The following is a 26,936-nucleotide window of genomic DNA, read 5'->3' as shown; positions in this document are numbered from 1 at the left end:
TGGCAAAATAACTTCTGAAAATCTCTTATTCTCGTATATAGATTTTCAGGTGCTTTCAGTCCCAACTCTTTCGAAACACGTTGTACATCTTTACAAATTGTTCTTTTTTGCTTCCACCCTCACCACTACCACTCTGAGGCATTTGTCTGTCTTGTTCGCGACCATTTCAAAGCAAGACATAAATAGCCGTTTATTTATCACGTCTTTGCGCAATGATTTGTTCAGTCGCATGAAAATGCCTCCTCCACACTTATCTCTGAAATTAAATTAACACCTGTAACGTCATTCCGTCAGTCTTCTGAAAGAGAGTAAGCGCACGTTCGTAGATGTTTTAATAGAGGCATTTGTTTGAATAGTCGCGTTAAAATAACGTGTTTTCACAAAACCACTTACGTTTGATGTTCTTCGGCGAACGCTTTTCAGCGATGATTGAAGTATGTGAAACGATTTAACGAAGTAGCGTTGACAAGGCTCGCTAAGTGAATGCTAATCGACACCCTCTTTAAAACTTCTTTAGATTCTTGACGCACCGGCCGCGAGGGGGAGGCCGCCGCTGCCGCCGTCGTGGCACTTCGCCAATGGAAAAATGAACGAAATCGTGTGCGTTTTGGGTCATGTTTGCCTACATGGTTTATTATAATGAAACCGAGTCGTGATTAGATTGTTTTTGTGGCGTGTGATAGTGCATCGATCTGCATTGCGGTCTGTTTAGAACCGTCTAATTTATTAGCATAAGTTGAATACGCGCCGCTACGACTTGTATCGATCGATCAACCCCTTTGGAACAACACCCGACGAGCAAATCCACTCGACATGCTTATTATCAGCGTGGTAAGTGCCGCAATGAGTGCTCAGGGAAAAATCAAGAAACGATAGCCACATCTATGGCTCTCGGAAGAACGAGACGAGGTCTCAAGGCAACCACTTGACTTACACAATTCGAAAATCATCATTTTTGAAGGGTTTTAGCAACAACAAAACTATCAGCCAGGGTACCGAAAACATCCATAATCTAGTGAAACAAATATTCTTTTTTCAAAAACGATTTCTTTTTTCTGAGTCAAAGTATCCATCCACACAGATTCCACTTCATCACTTCAGAAACAAGTATTTCAAAATCCCTAAACATCACGAGGTGCCAAATAGGCACCATAAGGCGGCTCTTCTCATAATCTTGATCCCAAGATGCATTCAGGTGATTTAACAGTAAATTGTAAAATTGTGAATCAAAAATACAAAATTTCTGTAATGATCTTAAATTTTATACCGATAATTGAGTTTGAGACTTAATTTTGAATTAAATGACAACAAAAAAAGTCTACAATGATTTTTTTGACCCATTTTTTCATAAAATTCAATGGCTCCCAAACTTTTTTTGAAAAATTTCTAGTCCTTTTTTCTCGAAAAATATCATTCATCAACATTTGTAAGGCATATTGGTTCAATCGTTACCTTTTGTAGGGTTCTATCACAGGATAAAATATCTGCACAACCTTCAAAGTCACCCTCGAGGTCAGCCTGTATCTTATCATTTCAGACAAATCAAAGAAAATATGTAGTCGGATTCCGAGGATGACTTAGTTTAACCATATTTTACACTGTGCTGAAGATTGCGTTCTTGTTTGTTCTTGATGTTTCACGAAATATAAATTTTCATTCACCATAACCTCAATTTCTTGTTTGATACTTTTTTTAACTAGCTTTGCTTATACTCTGAGCACTGGCTATGAATTTGTGAGTGTCGTATTGTTATAATCTGCACCAACATATTAAAAATAACACTCACAGCACGGATGTCGTTGAAAACCACTACAGGGTCATTATAAATGATTGTCCCATCGCAGTTGGCGTTGAAAACCCACACAAATTTGGGATGTGCCGCTAGCTACGCAACGTTAGACAAACTAGTAGACAAATTTACACTACCGCCAGCAGCGCTACCTATCGGCGATGCTAGTCTCACTCATGTTATGAAGCTTGCGGCACATTCAACTACGCCACCAACGCCTACTGCGATGAGACAATCATTTATAATGACCCCGTATATGGTCTGTACATATTTAGAAAATCTCCTAAAATTTGTCACTACAATAAACAGTAGCTATCTAGTTCCATATTGAAGAAAATTGATCACAAACCGCTACTTTGGTCAGCAACAATTTTTTCTTTTTCAATACAGTGTTGTCTCAAAATGAAATCATACACTCTGTCATAAATTAATTGACATATCAAATAAGTTTTGGTAAGCAACAGAATCAGTTGGTATTTCATAATTGCTAGAATCTTAACTACTCCAACTTCGGTAGGAAGATTATAATCATGTTAATTTATTTTTATTAAAATAGGCTTACAGCGTCTCTAGCTAATACGATGCTGAATGCTGATGATGGTACAAGGAGGGACTTTTATAACTGCAAAGAGGCAACCCAAACGACATGTTGAAGACATTTTCTTTAGATATATGGTGGCCTTAAAAGGCGCCAATAATCCCACAAGTTCTCGCACACATCGATTGTTCTCGACGAGCACTTGATAGACAAACAATCAAAAGTGGAAATTTTGAAACAAGCGGAAATCTTCACCTACGATCCTATTACAACAGCTAATGGGCGGTAAAGAAGCTTTTAGTCCAACAATGAAAATACTTTGAAGGAATTTAATTAATAATTTCGAGGATCGCGATAAACAATATGATGGCGCTTGAAGAATGTGGGCAATCCGAAAATTAATTTACTTGGGGGCGTTCGGCACAATAGTTTTATTAACTGATTTCTTTTCGCATATTAATACCCTCCGCAAAAGCAAGGCTAATCATTAGGGTCGACGAGATTAGGGTCACTCTTAAATTTTACGTGCGCCCATTTAGATTTCAGTTAAAACAATTTTATAAACACTGAACACGGAACCTGACTTGATTTAATAAAACCTAGGTTTTATGATAGGACGTGGAATATTGGGGCAAAATATGATTACGGAACTTTAAAAACAAAACCATTATTGTGACTAATCCTAATGGTAGATTGTGGTTTCAATGGAATATTATCACCAGTAAGAGGTCTACAACAATATTCCTATAAACTATAATTTATCTGATTGCTTTAATATACAATTTTCTTTCCCCTCTTTCCACCGCCAAACCAGAACAGATTTTCCCCTTTTCTATTTCAGCTAAAAAGCGAAAAAACAATGTCATATTTAAAAAATATTTTTCGAATATTTGTCCACTCATCTGTTTAGTAATCTGCAACGTTTTTATAAACCTACTTAGTTCAGAAAAAAAAACTACGTATGTTGATCATTGGCAAAGTTCTGATGAAACTTTGGCGAACTTCAAAGTAACTCAAAATTACAGAACAATTCGCATGTGCCAACACTGCATGAAATTTCTGGAAATGAGCAATCCTGGAAACCTTTACTTTAACTTTGGTCGTAAGCACAATCAAGAAAATGACCAATCTTGACACTTCTTCGTTAGCGTCAATTATTATCAGAAAACGCCATCAGCAACCGCATTAAGTTTATAATATGTATTCATCAATTCGTGCTCGATTTGTATTATACAATTCCATTCTTAATATAATGAGATGGGATCCCGCGGATTATTGAGATTTGCGGTTTACTGTCTCACTTCACGCTGCAAGTCGCCTCATCTGTTTTCTTACGTATTTTTGTGTTTTACTGCGAATTGTGTAAAGTAATAGAGTGGCGAAGAAAGTGTGAAACTTCCACAACTCGGAAAAACCATTCTTTCATAAAACCCGCTTCGCGTAGAGCTGGCGTTAATCAATTCGTGTACATCTATTGCATTTCGGGTAGTTCCCAGAGCCCATCGAGTAACAGACTGTAAACTAAACGTTTTATTTAATAACCGCCGCGGAGTGAATAAAATTACAACGTGAGAATCTCTTTCGCGAACAACATGCAAATACTTAAGATTCCCCACGCGCAATAATCCAACCGCTATTTTCGTCGCGGACAATTCCCCAAGAAAGTGTCATGTACATTTACCTCGTATAGTCCTGTTTGCAGAGGATCATTCCTCCTTTAGTGAAGCACGATGTCCCGATGTCTGCTAACATAGCCGCGCAACACGAACACTTCAAACAGCTATTGTGCCAATAGCGATCTAACGCGTGGAGAAGGTAACGTTCCACTATTTTACCACCGCACCCTGCACATACTTTCACCGTGCCGTTATTATTGTTATTGTTGATGCTCGGATTGTGGTGCTGATGGTGAGGACCGTCCGATTGGGGACCGCCGAAGGCTGGGTGCTGGTGGTGGTTATGGGGATGGCCTTCGTGCGGACCGCTCGGGTGGCCTGGAACAGAAATGAAAAATCACCGAAAACGTCGGCTGGTGTGTTTGTTTGGACAAGGACCCCATCGACGGGAACTTGTACGATAATGTATCATAATGTGGAAGTGAAGCTGGCAGATGTGTCATCGGCATTTCTAAAAGTTCCCGGGGTGGTAGGTACTCCATCCAAATGAATTATATATTTCCCTTCAGAACTGAAACCGTATGCAGTTTTGTCCCCATTCGAATTCAAAACACGGAAAAAATAAAAAGCACAGGACTTTCAACGGACAGCAACCATCTGGATTCTAATTTTCTAATTCTACTGTTAAAACTAGGCTAATTTACTATTCTAACAATTTTACAGTTTTAGTAGAACTGATTAGGGAAACGTATTTAAAATTGTGTTTTTCATTAATCCTTCAATTACATTTGGAAAACAGTTTGATACGAATCCGTTAAAAAATTCTTCAAGACGTTTTTAAAAACTGATTTTGGATCATTAGTTACTCTGTCGATTTTGAAGGGAAAAATAATTCTATTGAAAATAAAAGATTTTATAGAAACCTCTTCTAGTTCATTACATCTTCAGGTTTTTAAAAAATAAGCTGTTGAGGGTGCCTTCTTAAGATTTTCAGACATGATCACAAACAAAGCAAAGCATCTTGAATATTTTACATATATTTATTTTTTCAAAAACACTGTCAAATTTTAAAAGCACAGAACCACAACAACAAAAGTTCTGCTCTTTCGGGAAGAGTAGAATGTAAAATCTTCTATAATATTATATTTTCTGAAGTAGTATCTAGTAACCCATGTAAAATCACCAGTAGTACAACAAAAAAGAAATAAATATGGTTCTACTCTTCTAAATTAAAATAGGTACATCAAATAATCAATTTAGAAGGAAATGATGATGAATTTAGAATGTCTAAGCCTTTGTTTATAAATTGATTTAGGTTAGAAAGTTTAATTAAAATATTTATTCTATGTTGTTAATTTTCTAGGTGATTCCAAAATTCGTTAAAATGAAAAAGCAAAACGATATTTTGATCCAAAAGAACTGTGGTGAAGACCATTGGTAAGAGCAAGAAACTTGTTTTGTTACGAAAATGTTATCCAAAAGAAGTATTCTAGACATGCAATGCGGTCTTTTTCTTCTTGACAAGTAGAGTAAGAAGGCATGAGTGGAAAAAATATGTGGTTTATAATTTCAGAAGATAATCTTCTGTATAATTCTAGATCTTACCATTGCTTATAAGCCTATCGGTAAGTCGGATTCTAGATATGGCAAATGATGACATTCTAAATGAAATTTATTCTTATTTGGAACATCAAAAGAAATACTTTCGTAAAGAGTAATTAATAAACATCGGATCTACATATATTTATTCTAATAATGTGGCAGTGAAGGAGTGAGACCATAAGACAAAATTGTCTTCAGTTGCTTGTAAAATAGATTTTGAAGATCCCAAGGTGAATCAAAGATCCAACTGTAGGAACTGCTGGTTTCTTAGCAAGACAAGAAAACTCCAGTTCCAGATTAACCATACAAGTGATTTAAATTTAAAAAGTAGCAAAAAGAAGTTTTTGATTAAGAGAGAACTTTCTAAGAAATAGATAAGATTGTTTTAAGTCTTTTTTGATAATGAGTCGAATGGCTTGTAACTTACCCAAAGGACCTATGCCGTGTCCGTTCGATTGGTGCATACGAAGCTGGGGTCCACCGGGTCCAGGATGTCCGTGGTAGTTGTTGTTGTCTGGCGATGGAGGATGCGGAGACGTCAACTCCGGTGCTCCGTAAGGGTGGTAGTGAGGGTTCATAGCGGCTAGGGCGCTGGCTGCCAGTTTGCCGGTAATAGCGCCTTCAGAAGCGCTCACGGTTTATCACAAGAGAATCTATCCAAGAGTATTGACGCTACCACCGCCTGTGCAACAGATTTCACCGCCCACCTGGAACATAATGATCCCTCGGATTTAACTACTTGCGGTACCAATAGATATATAATAAGAAAGAAATAAATCAAAATGATTAAAATTCTTGTTGAAATTGTTTATTGCAGTGTATACAGCCGTATACATTGTTATGTCTATAATCGTAAATCTAGCCATAAAGTTACCATGGCTTGTTTATACGGTTTCGTTGGGAGCAAATTAAAAATAACGCGGTCCCGAAGAAAATAATACCAATATAACTCTCAATAATAACACCAACTGATTGCTGCAATATTATTTTCTCTCGGATAATTGGTATATCAACCTCATGTTTTGTATCTTCTATTTTTAAACGTGAGTATGATTTATACACCACGAAAGCAAAGATATAAATCGGAAAAATCCAGCCCGGCCAGACTTTTTCCTACCGGATTTATCTCCGACAATTCATAATCAAATTACTTCTTCGTAGAGCGTAAAATTAGCAGCGGATATGTTCATCATCAATTTAACCAGTGTATGCTTTGGTTTTAAAAAGGGGATGGTCGGTTCGCAAGCGGACTGGTTCCAGTTATTTACGTACAAGTCCAAGGCTGTGTAATTTGTAGCTCCACTTACCGACATAATAACAGTCGTAAGGTGGTTTACCTACAAACTTATATTTTAGCGGTCGAGATTGGACTCTGACGCCAGGCCCGACTCCCCGAAGGCGCACCAAACAGAGGCGGATCAAGGCTCAGGTACCGGGACACAGACATTTTCACAAAATTCTACACAATTCACATAATTTCAGGCAACGAACGACGACGGCTACTTGGTCTTGAGTTTCTTGTTATAAATGATTTTTCTGTTCTTGGCGTTTTTTATAAAAATTATATACGTACCAACTTTTCTATAAATTGCCTACTAATTTGGTGCACAAAAAACCACAACATTATAAAAAAATATTATCGCAGAACGATTTATTTTTGGTTTATGAATAATTTAGATGCATGTATCTACACGTCTTCAATTTGTCTTGAGAATGATTTGCGTTTCATATTGCTTTTGTGACCAATTTGTGTCTCATGATGTCTCTCCTCTACTAAACACTAACAAAGAGAAAGAACCAGCGCATAGTAGGAATTATAGTATGTAGTAGGAACCGATATTTGGGAACGACTTATACAGGTTTTTATAATGTACTAATACTTTTATGAGGGTTGGAACGGTTGGAGCAGCCCATTGCTGTCCGGCGTCATAAATTACTCAAATTATTGAAAGTTCAGAAATGCGCCGTATTTAAACATTTCTTACTTCAACGCATTTGTGCTCTGCAATTTTTACGAAATACTTAAAATTAGGTCGCACTGACCAGGATTGTCATAAATGTAGGTACCTTAGAAGGGCTCGGAAAATACAATAATCCATTTGTTAACGAAAGATTCAAAATTCCTGTTACACATTACAAAATTTCGAGTTCGGACCATTAAGCTGCAAACGTTCGGAGCGTGCCGAAGCCATATATCTATTAACTACCATATGGGTAACGTCGTATCTTTACTTTGCTCGAGAGTGAAGCAAACATTGCCATGGGTGGGAGCAGTATAGAAACATCTTCTCCACTACTTTGTTAAGAGCAAGTATAATGTGCGCATGGCACGAATTTAAATATAGGATGTTGCTGCTGCGCGCTGCGGATTGTGGGAAAAACAGCTCCACCCTCCACCAATCAGTTGCTCCAGAAAACGAGCCTGCGCATAAGTGGACTGCGTTTTGTATCGAGATCTTTGCTTCACTCTCGTATCCACGTTACCTATATAGCAGTCAGTAGATATATGGCCGAAGCGACCGAAATCAGGTATTGTTTACGATATCCCAAATATCGTTCCCTACTATGTACTACTATAAGTACGGTGTGATCAAGAATGAATGTTGGTAACAATGAAATTTGGCAAATTTGAAATTTACCATGAACGGTTCATTTTTGTAATAACATAAATATAACTGACATAACCAAAAGTGTTTTCAATGTCGTCTCAAGTTAAAAAATCCTCTCAGTGCCCATTACGAAACAAAAAAACACCAGTACTTTCAATTGTTTCATTGCCAACAGACTCAGTCATGGTTGATCACGCTGTATATGTATATTACTTCTAGTTTGCTATGTACTGGTTTGTTCTTTGTATCGTCTTTCTGATGATGACAACTTTGCTGTCGAAACGCAAGTCAGTTTTGCTTACCTATCAAATGTGATCAATTGATCATGTGTATGATTAAATAAATTTCAGATCAAGGGTGCTTTCACTGTCATGCATTTAATGGATAAAATGACATTCCAAAGCACTCTTGACCTAAAATTTATTTAATCACACGATATTTGGTGTAAAGGAATCAATAAAAAGTTATAGTAGCGAACACCATTAAATTTCACATGATGCTTTACACTTACGAGAACAGTTTTATTCTTTTTAGTAATATAATTTACCACGCCAGTAAAACAAAATATTGAACTGTGCAATTTTTTATATTTCATTTATACACTGGGATCCACATAGATCTGTTGTAGTTAAATCTCATAATTTGAAATATTACTCTGATGATGTCCATGTTGTGATAATGCTGAGGTGTTTGCAATTTTTTTGATATTTTCATTCCCTGCCATCATATTTTAGACAACAAACTACACAATAAAGAAATTTCTTCAGAAAAACACACTACTGACTAAAAATGGTCCTTGGTATAAATGTCTCCAAATATAACAAAAAAAATTAAACAAACGTTTACTATGTAATACTATTTATTACGAAAGAAAGTCATAACATTTCGCTATCAAAACTTATAAAATAAGTTTTATAAACAAAACAAAAAAAAACGTTTGGGGTCAGGGTTATCACTGTTATCAGATTCACAGGAAATCAGTATTATCGAGAAAATTTACAATAACTAATTATCACAGACTGATTTAAAAAAAGAGGTTTTTCAAAATGAAAACAGCTAGGCGCTCATTCTTTTGAAAATGTTATAAATACATACATATATGGTTTATAAATATATTAATAATTAAATAAATAAATAGGTATAAATTTAAACACATGGCAACAATATAAAACAAAAAACATTTTAAAATATTTCACTCCACAATGATTTGATACATTCGTATATACATAATCATGTAAATTAACTGATTAACTAAATTCATTGAGAATGAGAGGTTCGATTCTGCTACAATTTCATTTTTATTTTTTTTTTTAAACTACATAGTCTCTTCTTGTAGGAAATAAAATCGGAACGCATATAAAATTCATCATGTTTTATTTAACTTAGCTTTGTCGTATTGATATTACGTAATTACAATTTATGAAACAATACAAATTATTTCGCTAGGACCTCTAGACTAGTAATTTCTGCAAGACAACATTTTATTTGAACTGAAAAATATATCTAATTAGTATATTTTTCTCTAATTTGATTTCCTATCAACCTCTTGATAACAGAAAGAACAATATATCTGATTGCAAAAGAATAAAGCTTCCGTAATATCCTTGATAATATGTTATAATAATGTAATACTTACTAAATAAATCTTACTAAACTGAAACAAAAATAGAAACGAAGCTTCGTACTGTCACAAAATTATTTTTAATTTTCAGAAATCGTTGACGAGGTCAGAACTAAGTCCCAATGTTATGTATCGTTGTAGAATATTCTCTACAAATTTCAAATTTTTTAGTGAAACAGGTAGGTAAATATTTCACTTTCAATAATGGCTACATTAATTTACATAATTTTTCACTGAGTGTCCTTTTAGACATTTAGGAAACATTTGGTTCCATTGAAATCATGAGAACATCGCCGAAATAAATGGAATTTGATATTAAAGTGCAAAATTTAGCTATGATTTATTAGTAAATTGGGGGTGGGGCACTTCTACAAAAAAGGTTAACATGGGTTGTTTATGGTACCCTTTAGGGACTTAAGAATGACTAGAAAAATTCTCAACATATGTTTGTTGGTTGTTTACCAACAATGAGGTATTTGTATTTATTTATGACCCTCTAGTTGTAAATATTGGTCATTTTTCACTGTTAATGTTAAAATTGAAATAATTCAAAAACGAATAATTTTTTTTTGATGTGAATTGTTAAATGTGTTCTTTGAATTAATTGTGAATTATGAACGTGTATGAATTTTTTTTTCTGCTTAAAATCGATTTTTTAAATTTTATGGCTCTGTTCTATGGGGAAAATTGATTGCACACATTTGAAGCCTTATATGAAGGGAATGTAACCCTAAAGCTTCGTAATTTGTAGTATTTTTTTAATAGGGTTTATCGCGCGGGCGGTAAAACTTGAATCACCCAGTACAAATTTGCAATTTTTCAGAATAGACAATTACAATCTCAATAATGTTCTTCTGTGACAACGATAAAATCAAGAAAAACAAATTTTTCCTTCTTTTAATATAGTTTTAAACCTCTACTGGTGGTTTTATGTAATTAAATAAGTAGCAATACTAAGTATGTGTTAGGTTTTCGTTTTGAACAGCTCGTGTCAAATTTGAAAAATTTTAGAACAAATTGTTTCCATACTTTCGTCGTACGACAGAAAATGATACCTACTTTAAAAAATGTTACGATTAAAAACGCAGTTTTCAAAGACAAACCGTGAAAATATGCTTTAAATTTTCCAAAACACAGCTGTTTTGTGACGAAAACCAGGGACACTGGTCAAGTATAGACAGTAAAGAAAAGAAAAATAAAGAAAACGCTTGTTTTTAGTAAGTTTTTGATTAGTATATTTGTAAAACTAACAAAGCTTATATAGCTACTTGCCAGAGAAGCTTTTAGTCACATGTAATAGTTTCTTTCTTCGAGTTCAGTGATCCATGATGATTCATTTAAGCATCACAACTACATAGGTGTATAAAATATGCTAAAATTAACTATACTGTGTTAATAATTTCGTAATTGTTAATAGTGGACTGTGAGTGATGTTTCTGTTATCCTAAACAGGATGCAACAATTCAAATTTCAACGTAGTTTTTAACACGAAAAAAAATTATTGAAAAATTGTAACTTCTCTTAAAATCCTATTAAATTAATAGAGCATTGTGAAGGAATAAGGAAAATACGACTGTTGCAAAACAATGTGGAGCGTTAATCGAGAACAAATTCGAATGAGCCGGTTCGGCCCTGGAGCCCAATTTTGTCCGAGTGGGAAAGTAACATCGGCCATTAATTAATTCTCTTTTTTTAATTCCTTAATAATTAACATCCGGTTCGGCACAGCACCTGTCCAATAAATAATCTGACTGCAAATTTCAATAAATCCAATTAGTCACAATACAATTTGGGTTATTGAAATTGGGGGTAATTACTGTATTTTTTTTCCTTTTCGGGTCGCAATAAGAGCGGTCACGTGAAATTTCTCCGAACCGCCGCCAGTCGATATAATTTGATTTCTATCGGAAAAAAATAATTTCTAATCTCCCCATGCCTTATTCACGCAATTTATTAAAAGGTAATTATTCTCGATTTCAATAATAAACAGACCCCAGCGATTGTATCAGCCCAGTCGATATATTCCCGTGGCATGAGAAAGCTATAAGTTCTTAGATGATCTTAATCAAATAGTGAATTAATCTTCATTAAAAGTAACTTAGGAACCATATAATGAACAATTAAAAGGAGCCGCCTCTCGTTTTCCTTCCCGCAAGTTCATACTTTGCCTCAAGATTTTAGTTTCATTGGCGTAACAAGTGGGATCTCGGGAGATTTGCTCGCCGATTCATTCTACCCCGTTGGTCTTTTTTACCGGAACCTATACCGGATTAGTTCGAAACGATGCAATAATTCCGGGTGTGAATGTTGACGAGTTAATTGGGCCGTAGGTGTCCGTCGAGGCAAATTTCATACGAAATTTAATTAGAACTTAATTTGTCGGTGTTAAAATAATATCTAATTTTCGTTTTTTTACGGACGGGGCGAGCTTTAAAAAGCAATTACCTTCCCCTACACTGTAACATAATTACAGTTCCCTATCCCGAAAAAAATCGGTCCCTACTCGATGAAATAACCGTTCGTTCCCACCCCTAACTGTAATAATTCGTACGCCCCGGCCCTCACTGCTCAGATTGTAATGCAATATTGCTTATATTGTAATTCCGCGCAATTTATGTTATTTAATCATACATACGCACAAGAATTATGAATCACGTTCAAATGCTTTGTCGAGACGTATTTCCTCGCTATTACATCTAATAAGCCGATAAATCAGTGCCGGATCCCTCGGGGGAAGTATTATTTTATTTTCAGTTTTGAATAAATCACGGCCGGTTTAATAAAGCCCATCTTCGACGCGGGAAGAATTTACGGCGGCGTTTGTTTACAAATTAACAACGATGAGCGGTCAGGTGGGCCCGAAAGGGCGCCCCCGCGAGACAACTTACAAAAAACATAATTATCCACCCGTGCAACGACACAAAGCCATTCACAAAATAATTAAAAATAGTCGAACCACTCATGCACAAAAATAATTACACACACGTTCACAAACACAAAACATTGCACTTGGTCGGGCGGCGGACGAGTGTCTGAAAAAACACGCGAGCGCCGCGACCTGAAGAGGTCGACACATCGGGAAGACCGAAACTGGTTGACACGACGGGAGGACAGATTAGATCTAATCGCTAAACATTTTATTGGCGAAGTATCGGATGATCGTCACAATGGTAACCGACCGGCGTCGCGTCCGTAGACCTCGAAAGGGAGAGCGGTATTGGAAAGCAATTTGTGAATTGTGGAACTACAAGACTACAACAGGGGATGCCACCCCATTAGGACGGCTGGGAATGTGGTGGGGGACGCAAACCATAGACCGGGTATCGTGGGATACGACTTTGGGGCTTAAACGATACCAGTTAAACTTATACCTGCAATTTGTCCGCGGATCCGACCGGACGATTGAAACAGACCTCTTATGCAAGTGGACGGTCATCGGGGTTCGCCCAATCTATTATTAAAAACAAATTGACGAGAAGAGGAGGAAGTTCGTCATAAAATCTAATTTGACGTTAATAATTCACGAGCTGGATTGCCTGCATCAATCAATAGCATTCATTTTGTAGCGAGTACGGGGTGGCGCAAGAAAAATGTCGTGACCTCAAACTGTTATGGGGATAAATGCAACACAAAAAATGGGATGCGGTCCTGACACCTGCTACAAGGTGGCCCCTCCATTGGCAACGTGGTTATTAAAGCCCGGAAGCACAAGCAAAATGCTTCAAGTGACAGTTTTGTCCGTAAAGTCTAGCGTTTTGGAGAACTGAAAACTATTATTTGTTATACTGGTAAGTAAGAAAGTAATTTCCATAATATTCGTTAAATAAATGACGCAAAACAGAAAAGTAGTAAATTTTGCTTGTTTAATAAGAGGCATTGTGGTACTCGTACTATTATTGGGAGCTTTTCAGTCTACGCTCGTCGTGTCCGAAACCCACTCATGCTACAATAGGCCCTCTTATTAAACTAGTATAATAATATACTCTTATGTATTTACCGCCCGCACAATAAACCCTATAAAAAATTAGTAAAAATTACGGAACTTTAGGATTACATTCCCTTGATATAACACTTCAAATGTGTGTAATCAATTTTCCCATATCACGTCATTCAGAGCCATAAAATTTGAAAAATCGATTTTGAACAAAAAAAAAATGTTTTCGTACACTCTCATAATTCACAATTAATTCAAAGAGCATATTTATGAAATTCGCATGAAAAGAAAATTATTCGTTTTTAAATTATTCCAATTTTAACATTAACAGTGAAAACTAACCAAGATTTACAACTAGAGTGTCATAAATAAATACCTCATTGTTGGTAAACAGCCAACAGACATCTGTTGAGAGCTTTTCTAGTCATTCTTAAGTCCCTAAAGGGTACCATAAACAACCCATGTGAACCTCTTTTATGGAAGTGACGGCCCAATTTAATAATAAAACACAAAATTTTGCATTAAAAAACCGGTGTTGTTTTCATGATTTCAATGATACCAAATTTTTCCTAAACGTTTGGAAGGACTCTCAGTAAAAAAATATGTAAATCAATGTAGGAGTTATTGAATTAAAATAAAATATTTTAGATAACACTTCCTTCCAAGTTTGTATTGGTTTAAGATTGGGTTGTAATCTTTGTACACCTCATATTTGCAAATGCAATGCGAAAGTTGACGAAATTGACATCCACGGTCTAAGTTGTTTCAAAAGCAGTGGTAGATTTTCAAGACACACTGAAATTAATTCCATTATCAACCGGTCTTTAACTTCTATTCATGTGAATTCAACTTTAGAACCAAACGGACTGTCTCGGGATGATGGAAAACGCCCAGATGGGATGACTTTAGTACCGTGGAATAAAGGTCAACCTTTGGTTTGGGACGTTACTGTTGTAGATACACTTGCAGACAGTTACGTATTGAAATCATCTGAAGTCTCAGGTTTTGCCGCTGAAATGGCTTGCAAACGCAAACATAGCAAATATAGTTCAATCATTTCGTCAAACTACGTGTTTAAAGGTTTAGCATTTGAAACCTTAGGCCCTTGGTGCAAAGAAGCCATCGATTTCATTAATGTTATCGGAAACCGACTTATCACGGAATCAGGCGATTCAAAATCAAAGAAACTCCTTTTAGAGAGGATTTCCCTTGCCATTCAACGTGGAAACGCTGCAAGCATTCGGGGCACTTTTCCAGATTCCGCAATATTATCGGAAATTTTTGTATTATAAAACAAAAATGTTATGTAATTATGTTATTAATATTTACAGAATATAAAAACACTACATTTACATGTTTCATTAAAAAATTGAAATTTCTACAGAGTATTCTACAGCGATACAAAGTCATTCTTGAATTTTTTGAGAATTTTAAATCAATTAGAAGTGGGTCTTTTCGATCGGGCGGTAAAACTTGCATCACCCTGTACAATAATAAGTAATATTCTTAGAGAATCATATTTTTGCAAAAACGTTACACTAGACTGAATTTTTTGTTTACCCTGTTATTGATGATTAATAAATTATTCTCTTCGCAATTGTTTAAAGTTCACTATTGCTATAAAACTATATTTTAGAACACTTTTTTTCCAGTATAATAATACATATATTATTACACGAGTTTAATAAGACGCTTTATTATCACATGAGTGTGTTTAAAGCACGACGAGCGTAGCGAGAAGTGCTTTAATGGAACGGATGTGATAATACGTCTTATTAAACGAGTGTAATATACAATTCTATCTACTTTGCTTTACTAATTCCTGAAATTTCAGCGGCTCAATTTTGTATATTAGACTAGGGACTTTCGCGTGGGTTTTTCACAAAAATGTAAGGCTATATTTACAAAATTTACTTCGTACGTTCACTCGTTACCTTGACGCTTGACGTCAAACGGCTGATGTTGCCAATATAACAAAAGCTAAAAGTTACCAAAAACAGTTTAATAATATGATTCATTATTAAACTATTTTCCATATAATAATGAGCCCATTTGTAATGTAAAGTAGATAATAGTTATTTATTGTACAATACATACGGGTGTCCCAAAAATGGCGTACTAACTATTTACTACTGTATCTAGGATGTTTAAATGTACACGAAAAAAGTATGTAAAAAATTTTTTAGACAAAAAAATTAATTATTATTATTTTTATTATTAACGGTAATACAATGTAAACAAAGATGTAATCGTACATCATTACCTTGCAATGTTACCGTAGTGGATTTAAAATATTTTTTTCGATTTCCATAGCTTCTAAATTCACTATTGTGCAGGATTAGATATTGGTAGTGAGTAATCTTGTACTTTGTGATAATATGTACGACTAGAGGTAGCTGTCATGACAATTTCATACATATATTTCAAAATAATTTTCCTGTTAAGTGCCACTTTCAAAGACCGCCAAATCAGCAATTAAGTCCAATAGAATTTTTTAAACATTTTTCTGACGTTTACGGTAGTCTCTTCTACACCGTAGTGCACCGTTAGTACGCCATTTTTGGGACACCCCGTATAAGTGTTTTAGATAGCATTTTATCCACGCAAGAATGTTTAATATTCTTAAGAGGATAAAATGTGACTAAAACACGAATTCAATATAACGTTTTATCCACAATCACAAGCCCAAATTATTATTTAAAATATAACAAAGAATGTTCCTTCTGAAACTCGGTGAAACTCAGAACGCGAGCTGCTGGTTGCTAAGGTTATTTATTGTTTATTTTTTCGTAGTACATAGTTTATTCCACTAGTGGATAAAATGCTAGTTAATGCGGTTCATAACAGTGGATAAAAGTAGTTTTAAAATGTGATTGTGGATAAAATGTATTTAAAGTTTTGCAGTAAGAAGAGTGTCTATCTTATTTTATGAATTTTGTGTTGATTTTATGCTAATATCAGCATTTCCACAAAATCTTTTTTATCAGATTACGAAGAGATTGGATTTGGATTTCAATAAGGTTTAGCCCCTATGAATGTATCAATAACACGTCCCTGACCCAAATTACGTGATTATGGATTGTACTGTTTACCTTTTAAGGAAAGCAATTTTCTAAAATTACCATTGCAGCTTTTGATCCTACCAGTATTATTTATAATGACACGCTTGTCGTACACAGTTGTAAATTTCATTCTGGACATATTTTCCTGTGACAAAATGAAGATAAACTCTTCAGGTTACACTTTATTTGTGTTTTATTTCCTTTTTGCCCTATAGGGAAAAATAATTATGTAATTTACACCAGCCAATACCAGTGAAACAATAATGAATACAAGATATTTAAAGAGCGTGAAAATCCAAAGGTATTTTCATTGTTGTGTTTCAAGACGAGCTCAAAAGAAACGAAGCAAAAAATCACTGTCAAGTTCCTGATTATAAATTGAATAAGAAGAATGCTCCACAAATTTAAGGTCACTACCAGCTGAGGACCGAGAAAGGGTGGCTGCGTCCCTTTATTGCACGCCGGAGCTAAAAGAAAGACACAATGGAACGAGGGGTCGTACCAAGAAGTAACCTGTAATAAAGCTTTATAACTGGCCCGGTAGTGCCATATGAAATAAAAACGTTGACTCCGTAATGGAAGCCAGGTTAAGAAATTTATAGCGAACAGTTTAGAAATAAACAAAACGGTTGCTCACGACAGAGGTGTAAAACGGTGTTGAAGCTTGTAAAGTTTATTAGGCTAGATAAGTAGTGTGAAAAAAAATATATAAAAGGCTTTTAACACTTTGATATGTTCCAAAGGAACGCAGCTTCCCCGACGTGCCATTTGCTAAATCCCCAGTTATTGGAGATGCGATTTGCGATACTCGAAGGAGCTGAATTAATAAGGATCGAAAAAGAGTCGGTGCCAATATTGGAGATAATTGGAACAAATTAGAGACAAGCTTTAATCGAAGCGCGACTTGTTCTTTTTCGAGGAAATCGAGTATTAAAATTAAGAAAAGCAATAGCTTGAATAAATCAGACAAATAATAATTAAAGAAAGTCCGTTCGGAGTGTAGGAGAAGCCATTTAGCAACATTGGCATTTCAAATTAGCTTTAAAAATGTTTTGAAGAGCTTTAATAATTCCGGAGGAAATATAATTCTGTAGTATTATGCGGGTTTTTATTTTCCTGGAACGGAGCTATCCTGTTACATTATACTGTAACAATGGTAATTTGCAATCGCGGGATTGTTGCAGATGAATTCCGAATTTAAAATTGCAACTTTTTATTCCTACAGCTGTTGTTACGAGTTTAATTTAGTGGTCTTGTGCAGTTTCATACATTGTGCTTTAAACAAAGTCGGCTGTGGACTGCTTTCACGAACTCTTTCACCACCATTTCAACAAAATAATACCAAATGCATAACTATCACTAACCATTCAACTGCAACAGACGAATAATAAGGTACACAGTACTGATGTATCAAATTTCTAATTGGAACTGCCTTAAAGGGCTGACAAAGTTGTTTAGTTTCTCTTTTCTGAACCAATCTACAAACAATCCTCATTTTTTAAATAACTTACTTAAACTACAGTTACAGGTAAAAGACAATTTTTTAAATTAAGTTAGTTCTGTTATGACAGCAGGTTAAGGTATCGGGGACGCCATAACGGTCTTTAATTACCACAAAAATGTCATTTACATCAAGATAATAATTATTGTTGTATTAAGTACCATCACCCAACGACAAAGTCATCGATAATTATATTACTATACAACTTAATAAACAAACGCGTTATGTTTTGCACTGATGCAGCGATAACGATTTGCAATATAAATTTTAAAACAACAAAATCTACTCAACACGATTTTACCATACTTTGCTTAAAATTTAATTAACAAATTCAGATTTCATCAGATTGAAGTCTGCGGCAAGAAGTCTAAGCTTTACTCATCCAAAAGGGTAATGACCATTAGACGTGAGTTGAATACGATACTTTTTACTTTACTTACTTTACCTTTTAGTACAAAAAAAACGTATACAGAATTGTGACATTTCGTAAGCAGTATCATACCAACTTTGTAGTATATGCGATTATTTACACGTCTAGTGGAGTAATGCGTCTTTAATCACAGTTGAGAGTAACGAGTACATTACCAAACAGTAAACCCATTTATACTGAATGTATCATTTAATAGAACCGTTTTACTTGTTCTTAATTTTTATAATTTTAAGTAAAAAGATATGCGTCTTAAACAACATCACCACAAAATAGGAAAAAAAAATAATTGAAGACAAAGTTGTCAACATTATGGACGAAACCGAAAACCAAAGCTGGAGTGTAATAGCACTCATTAATTGGAAATTACCTATAATTTTCTCTTGCAAAAACTTATAATTTTGTCGTTGATATTACCGCAGATAAATGGGTGAGACACTCAACTTTGATCAACAGGTATTATGACCAAATTATAGAAAAACGTGAGCATATTGTATAGTTTTCCCATTTATAATTTGGTTTTACTACCAGCCCTGTTGTCAGGGAGTTAAATACCCCGACAATAGGCAACTACCGCCATAAATCCTAGGACTGTAAAAGAAGGTCCGTTGTCTGTTGTCTGACTAGGCTACAATATCTTCACTATTGCCAAAACCGCAACCCCAGCCCCTAATAATTACAATTGCACTGCCATAAAACCAAATTATAAATGGGAAAACTATACCAAAAATAATTTTATAAATAAACTAAAAGAAGCTTTTCTGTCTATAAATTTCTTTAATACTGCAGAAAGTAGCTAAATTGCATTGCAAAATTTCTGTCAGTTTAATTTAAAGCCAAAAGTTTCAAACAAAATATTGAAAATGTTTCATTTTGATTAATTCGTTTATAAAACATAACACTTTGTATTTATTATTGATTTAATTTTCTCCATTGATATAAAAATTGCTAAAAAGCGGTTTACAATTAGTAGCAAATCATAATGAGGTTTAATTTGTGTATACTAAATTTGAATTGCATTGAACAAAATTTTATTTTTAAAGTGATAGTTTTTTGCCTGCTGTACCTAGGTAATTAATTTTAACAAAAAAGTGATACCCAATTTTTGTGGCGGTGAACAGTATTTATGCATCTATAATGCCTTCATATAAATATAATTTAGTTTTAAAGTCATTTTCGTACTTGTCATAAGTGATTTGACACCCGGTACAAACTTCCCTTAACGGACACTTCCGAATTCCCTTGAGCGGACAAATTCTGATTATCCGGCGTCGTCCCATTAATTTCTTCACATTCAATTCGTGTATAAAGCGGACACTCCCAATAATGTACACGGACAGGTTTTTCATTCAATTTCTGCAAGTTCTGATCACAAAAATCTCTTTAAAGTAGACAGCAACCCTGCGAAAACGAATGTTTGTTGAGAAAAGCCGTTTCCACTGAGGTTGGTTTGCCTCGCACTATCGAATTCTCGAATGTCCACGCCATTTTGCAAATAGTTACATACACATAGGGCCGGTTGCATCAACGCCGGTTAAAGTTAACTGTAGGTTAAAATGCTTCGTTACTGTAGTTACCTATTGTTATAACAATGTTTTCGTATATTTTAATCTCTAGTTAAATTTAGCTCACGTTGGTGCAACCGGCCCATAGTATGTTACATACGTATGTATCTTTGTTTTTTTTTTTCTACATACACATTTTCACTTTTTCTTAATGTTTTTTGTAAGTTGCAAAATAAATGCTTTTTGCACGTGAATATGTACATAATCTATTTTTTATGGTCCATCCCCTAATTTCAAGCATGTTTTCACTTTTCTCCGAAAAGTGTACACTTTTGTATAGCGGACAATATTTCATTCCCCGTGGGTGTCCGTTAGAGGGCAGTTTCACTGTACCAAACATTGTTTCATGAAAAAGTTCATAATTTATACATAATTGTAGTAGTGTATAAATAAACCAAACAGGAAAATCAATAAAAATAACAATTTTCAGTAGGTATAATCGTGGGCAAATTTTGATTGAGTTTTGGAAGTGTCTATAGTAACATACTGTACCAGTATTCTTTGACCGCGATTGTACATGCAAAGCTTTTGTGAAAACAGAAATTCCTTTGTTGAAGATATGGAATAATTTCTTTTTTTAAGCACACTGAAGAAAAAGTGTCATGTGAAAAACGTTGTAAAACAACTCACAAGGACACAGAAATTCCAAAAGAGTTGCTATCATAAAGCTAAAAATCTACAGTATAAGATTTTAGCTTGAGCTACTACGCAAACGAAAAATTGTTATCAAATAACTGGTGTAATTATTCAGTCTTTCAGACTGAAGCAAAGTAAAAAATTTCAATTACCGTGGCGTAAACCACACGTATCGTTCCCTTTAAATTCACATCTGTACATGAACATAATTTAATTATTTATGTTCTTTCTCAGTTTCGGTAACAATCATTGGTGAGATATTTTGAAGTTGCGGCTCGGTCCTTTGCAAAGTAAAAAAGTAGACTTGGTGTCTTTGGGAGCAGTCTTTGGTGAAATATGTGAACAAATATTTGCATAATTTGGCATTGAAAATACATTTTTTTGAGTGAGGCGCCCCAAAAGGACTGAAAAGACAGCCATTTACATAGAGCTCGTTCGGAGGCAAGACGATACAAATGTAATTCCCAGTGCTTAAGTCCATCTTTGATGTTGTGCATCTTTGTAAAGAAGTTTAGAGAGTTCCAGTCGGGAGTGTGCGGCTGTGGAGCAGTTGGGGAATGCGAATAGCCTGTTTCAGGTGTTACTTTCATGACCAAGCGCGCATCAAACGAGCAAATAAGTGAGGAAGAACAACTTCTGCTAATATTAGCATATTTTCCGCGTTCGGACGCATCTGCTACCGACGCTGTGTAATATTGACGAATGACTCACAATGTAATTGAACGGAGGCAGGGACGGCGACATCTTGCCCGGAATTAAAATCTCAACTGGTAGGATAATTTTAGGGCCGACAATTCTTGTTCAACAAACGAATTTATCAATCAAAAAATAAGTGGTGCGTTATAAAGCAATCTACCAGCTATATTGGAACGGGACTGGCTGTCTCATTTTCTTTCTACAAATACAACCGTGGCACACACACGATCATCGTGTGGACACGCAACTCACGTGTGTCACGCACTACAAGTAAGACATCACCGGGGTTGCGTACGCACAATGAACACACCAACGGTCTAATTAGGCACGTACATTGATTGTTTATTAGCATAGCCGACCTGCTCACAAGAATGCAAAGCAGCTGCGTGGTCACACCGTCAGTGACGGTACCTTTTCGGTCAAGTGTTAAACACGAGTAATTTCAATAAAAGGCTCCTTCACCTATGATATGCTGTACGTGTGGGACCGCAGAACGCCATCTTTGAGGGGGCGCCAGTTTAGATCACAAATTTAAAACGTGGAAGTACGAAAATATTAACCAAATTGGACAACATTTTATTAACAAATAATAGTGTCTAGAATTTTTTCCCTCTTGAACTAATGATTTTGAAAGCTTTTTCATGTTCTTATTAATGGAACTAGGCTAGGGCTAGCAAATGGTTTCCGTAAAATATTTCCAAATAAGCTTCAAACAAAGTTATTTACGAGATTTAACATATGGGTAAAAAATGTTTATAACGCACACGGAAGACTGTCAAAATAAGACATTTCATCCACGAATTAAGAAAATCACCACACTTCGTGACAACTTCATGTCAATAATATTTTTTTATGTATTGTAGATTGTAGCAATTTGGGAAGCAAATTTTGACCCACATGGAATTTTTTCTTGAAATATTAAAAGAAACGTTCATTTTCTCATGGTAAAATACATTATATAGGTGTTGGATTTTCTCATGAGCTATCAGTCATTTCTACGCAAACGACGAATATCGGTCTCAAGTAGGCGCTAGGAACCGACCGGAAAATATCGTCATTAGTTACGTTAGTGTCGTCTCTCTCTCGTCTATTTGCATGTAAAGTAGTCGACGTTTTCAGTTTACATTTATACATTTTTCACTGGTTTATCGCTCCTCCTTCGCGCAGATATGTCAAATGGCACAGCCCATAAGAGAATCCAACTCTATGATGCTATTAGAACTCACTTCTTCTAAACGAAATATATTTATTTTTGGTCTAAAATGGAACATAAATTGCAAAAAGCTACAAGTAACTCCTTTCGACGTAAATTGGAAGACTGACAATATTATTGAAGAAACGCAATGAATGATGGAACCTACTGACCCTACTGCAATTTGTTTGCTTTGTTCGGTGATTTTTTGGCCTATGTCATTTGACACGAGCAGATCACAGGGATACATCTGTTGATCATATTTCAACCATCTAAACACAATTAGAAACGCAAGAGAAAGAAGATAAAGATGGAAAAATGCTCAAAAAGAAGGCACAACAGACAAAAATGTCTTTCCGTAGGAAGAAAACAAGAAGAAAACTGGTTCGAAGGAAGCTCTTGTTTTCTGGTGCAGCAGACAAATTATTGTATTTTACCTAGGTATGTGTTATTCACGTTTAATTTCATGGTTTACGAACCATGCCTGTTGCAATTATTCTTAAGGCAAAAACAGCACTGAATTGCTCCACAAACTGAAGTAAAAATTACAGTCATCACCGTCTTAAATTGCCTCTGTAAAAGCGTCTAATTTGTTATTCGGATCTATTGTTCGTGGCTAATTCTCCCGTTTATTTGCCATAATCATAAATTATAATTAAAGTCTAATTGCACTTGAAAACTTTTAAACATTTCCTATTTTCCAGATAAAATCAGGAGAAACAGTTAGCACAAATGGAAGCAAATTTTCAAGACACGTCAGGAGAAAATCGATCAATCAAGTTTAAATAGCAGAAAAAAACAAGACTTAACGGTAATGAAATCCATGAGAGTTAACGACTGTAAATAGAAAAAGACTCACCCTTAACCGAAGAAGTCATAGACGTGCAGTGATCGTTTTATCTGCAAAAGAGAACAAAACCGTAAGTATTAAACCTCAAGAGTCAAATTAAACTAAGCTACAAGAAAATCAATTAAGACAGTAATTAATTCCTCGTAAACGCTCATACAAAAACTAATTTCATTGCAAAGCACAAAACATAATTAAATGTTTTGTTTCTATAATAAAAATTCATCCTCCCGGGTTTCCTGTTGGTAATTGATTCGGTTTTTTTTAAGAAACAATCATATAATTTAACGCCACTTCAGTAAATTCTCGAGAGATCGCGTGAACAATTTAATGCGCCGAGCTGAGAGATTTAATCGTCGGAGTTTTTCTATCTGCTCGTCTAGCCCGATAAAAAAGCTCCTCGAAGAACAATACCACAAGCTCAATTAAAAGCTCGCTCCCACCGCAAACACCGAAACTGTGCCAAAGATCATGGAAATCGCGCGCGATCCCGAAATAAATCACTCTTACCATCGCTAATCCGAGATTAGTTGATTGTAAGAGTCGGTAAGTGGATGAGCATGTCGGATTTTATGGTTGTCGAGCAAATACTGGCAACGATTTACTATTTCACACGGCACGATTTGATCCGCCGCCGCCTCATTGCGGCGGGCATTGTTGCCTCAGAACGGGACCGTTTTCGTTTCCTTTTGCGCTTGATTGGTGCGATAATGGCGGAGGATCGCCGGCCTGCGTGGGCATCGCCTTCGGAGAGTCCCCGACACCTGTTCTATCCCAGATAAACTGTACCGTACGTGCACCGAAACCAGAACTTCAAACCGCTCGACCATACGTTTTCCTACTTGAGAATCACTATTTATTGATGGTCACACGGCCGTATTTAGAGCAACTTGATCGATTGCCGCTCGATCTTCGTGGATTAACCAGAAGAGAGATTTCATGTCCGATTTCTGGGTTAAGCTGCAGAGGTCGACCGATTTATACACATGATGGGCAATTAACAACTTTACCTCCACGCCACGCGATAACTCAACAATAGATAACTGAAAGCCTAAGAGTAGAAAGTTTCCGAGTAAAATATTCCTATTTCGATACTCTTTCACTCGATCAGACTGAGAACTAGAAGGTCTAACTGTAACGATATTCTCAGAACACGATACACTTCAAAAGATATGACTTGGTCTTAATTTTACTTTATTTACCGCACTAGCGTGGTAAGTTATAAGTTATAACATTCAAAAAGTGACATTGTACTACTTATACCTATATGAAAACTTATTATAATAAAAAAAAAACAGAATCAAAATTTCTTAACACTTCGCAGCAAAATGTATCGAATATAAAGCGCGGTACTGTGGTAGAAGTCTTGGATTTTCTCATGGGCTATGAGTCATATCTGCGCAAACGACGAATATCGGTCTCAAGTAGGCGCTACAAACCGACTGAAAAACATCGTCATTCGTTACGTTAGTTTCATCTCTGTCTCGTCTATTTGTATCTATGTATTTGAATTTGAAAGTAGTCAACATTTTCAGTTTTTATTTACAGATTTTTCGCTGGTTTATCTCTCCGCCTTCGCGGGAATATTTCCAAGGTCACAGCCCATAAGAGCATCCAACACGTCTACTGTTCACTTAACGGCACTGCGGTTGAAGAAGAAAATAAAAAAGAACCGTAGTGCGGTCGTAACAACACCTGGCTTTCGGCGCATGTTACCGAAAATTGTACGTGAAGAAAGTTGTCACGTGGGTGTGTAAGGCGCGAGTTCACATGTTCGTGAAGAGATCGAGGCGCGCCCACGTCGGTAATCGGCCTTTGGTTTAATGTCATCATCCAACTAGGTCATCTGAAGGCAAATCGAAAGTCGAATTCGTAGTGTAAAGGGTGTTAGTTGTCAATAAACAATTAGGCATTCTCGTTGGTGACCGCAAGGCGAGTGACATTAGCGATGCGACACCAAGTTGCGGTTAAACGCCTTCAACCGGCGGTTATCCGCTATTACAACGTAATCTTGTTACGGCTGCCGAGTTCCGGTAAACACGGTCCGGTTGAGCGGTAGTCCAGTCCGGAAGTCGTCCTGTCCGGACCCGATAACCACCATCTTTCTGCCCTCGGTGGAGGGCGCGCAGGGCCGGTCGCTCCAACAAACTTTCTACTTGTTATCTAATTAGGAGCTCTTGTTCCGCAGTACGATGTCTTTATAACTACTGGATTCAATTGGAATTCCGATAAGCTTCGGGAATTTCGCTATCTGAACCCATTCCCCGTCGAAATTTGGCAAAGTGTTGTCCGCTATCTTAACTCCAGTTGTTTCGGTATGAATTGTAGACATTGGATTTATCTAAATTGTTTGCTTGCTGCTTATAAACGGTGCTCGCCTCTTAATGCCCCTGGCGCTAATTCTCAAGCGACATGTTATCGTTATATTTCACACATTAGTATTTCTCTTATCTCGACCAGACCTCTAACCCGACCTCCCACAAGACTGGTTTATTGCGTCTTGCCGAACACCAAAAAACACGCGATAACTGAGACAATTCCTCCTTTCTGATGTTCCACACCTGGAATTACCCTCCGTCTTGAACAAAGAGGCTCGTTTTAAAAACGTCAAGACACGAACGCACAAATTTAGAGCGGTTAAACCAATCAGACGAGATCTTTGTGGTAAAGATTAGGCAAATAATAGAGAGCGATCAAAAATAATCCAAACCAAATTTATCTGTGGGGAACGAGCTCACATCCTTAATTAAATAATTTAATTAAATCTGTCGAACTGCTATCTGTTTCAATCAACTTAATTAACCTAACTTTCTGCAGCTTTCAAAATAATTTCAACTCTTAAACAAAGAACATGTTACTTATTACATGTTGGAAATTATGAAAAGCTGGAAGTGATGAGCAGAACGTAATCAACCATGCAGCTTTACAACTCGGCGAAGAATTACGCTTTCTTCTCCATGTATTCATCAAAACAATTATATCGGGTGTTCATTTAAATTTCCGATCAAAGTTGGCACTACGGATTACAGATCAGCTGTTTAAATCTTACGTTTTTACACGAGTGGTGCGTTCATAATCGACTTTTCAACGCCAACTTTGACCGGAAATTTAAATGAACATCTAATACATTGTCTTCATATAAATTCATTAAGAAATACGGAAGAACGAACTTTCTGGACAGATCTGTGTATAATGTACAACCATCAAAAGGGAACTTTCAGAAAGAAAATTAGTCGAATGGAATATAAACAAAATTTTGTAGGAAAAGAATAGACTACTGAATTGTGGTGTGATCCGCATA

General features: G+C 35.8%; 1 protein-coding gene across 5 annotated transcripts in view; it reads right to left on the bottom strand.

Moving 5' to 3' along the window:
* LOC138130946 (LIM domain transcription factor LMO4.1) overlaps positions 1-26,936 on the bottom strand; it is a 249,212-nt gene that overhangs the window by 54,747 nt on the left and 167,529 nt on the right. For 3 of the 5 annotated variants that reach the window (XM_069047669.1, XM_069047672.1, XM_069047670.1), the window contains 3 exons: positions 23,648-23,688; positions 5,973-6,252; positions 4,009-4,321 (listed from right to left, as the gene is read on the bottom strand). In XM_069047669.1, coding sequence (XP_068903770.1) covers positions 4,009-4,321; positions 5,973-6,123 — 464 coding nt within the window. In that variant the 5' untranslated portion in view covers positions 6,124-6,252; positions 23,648-23,688. Of the gene's footprint in view, positions 1-4,008; positions 4,322-5,972; positions 6,253-12,663; positions 12,806-23,647; positions 23,689-26,936 lie in introns of those variants that run through there. The other 2 variants (XM_069047673.1, XM_069047671.1) reach the window with 2 other exon arrangements.

The sequence above is a fragment of the Tenebrio molitor genome, chromosome 5 (assembly GCF_963966145.1).
Source record: "Tenebrio molitor chromosome 5, icTenMoli1.1, whole genome shotgun sequence".
In the NCBI taxonomy this organism is placed as follows: domain Eukaryota; kingdom Metazoa; phylum Arthropoda; class Insecta; order Coleoptera; family Tenebrionidae; genus Tenebrio; species Tenebrio molitor.
This window is presented reverse-complemented; position numbering and strand designations above follow the sequence as displayed.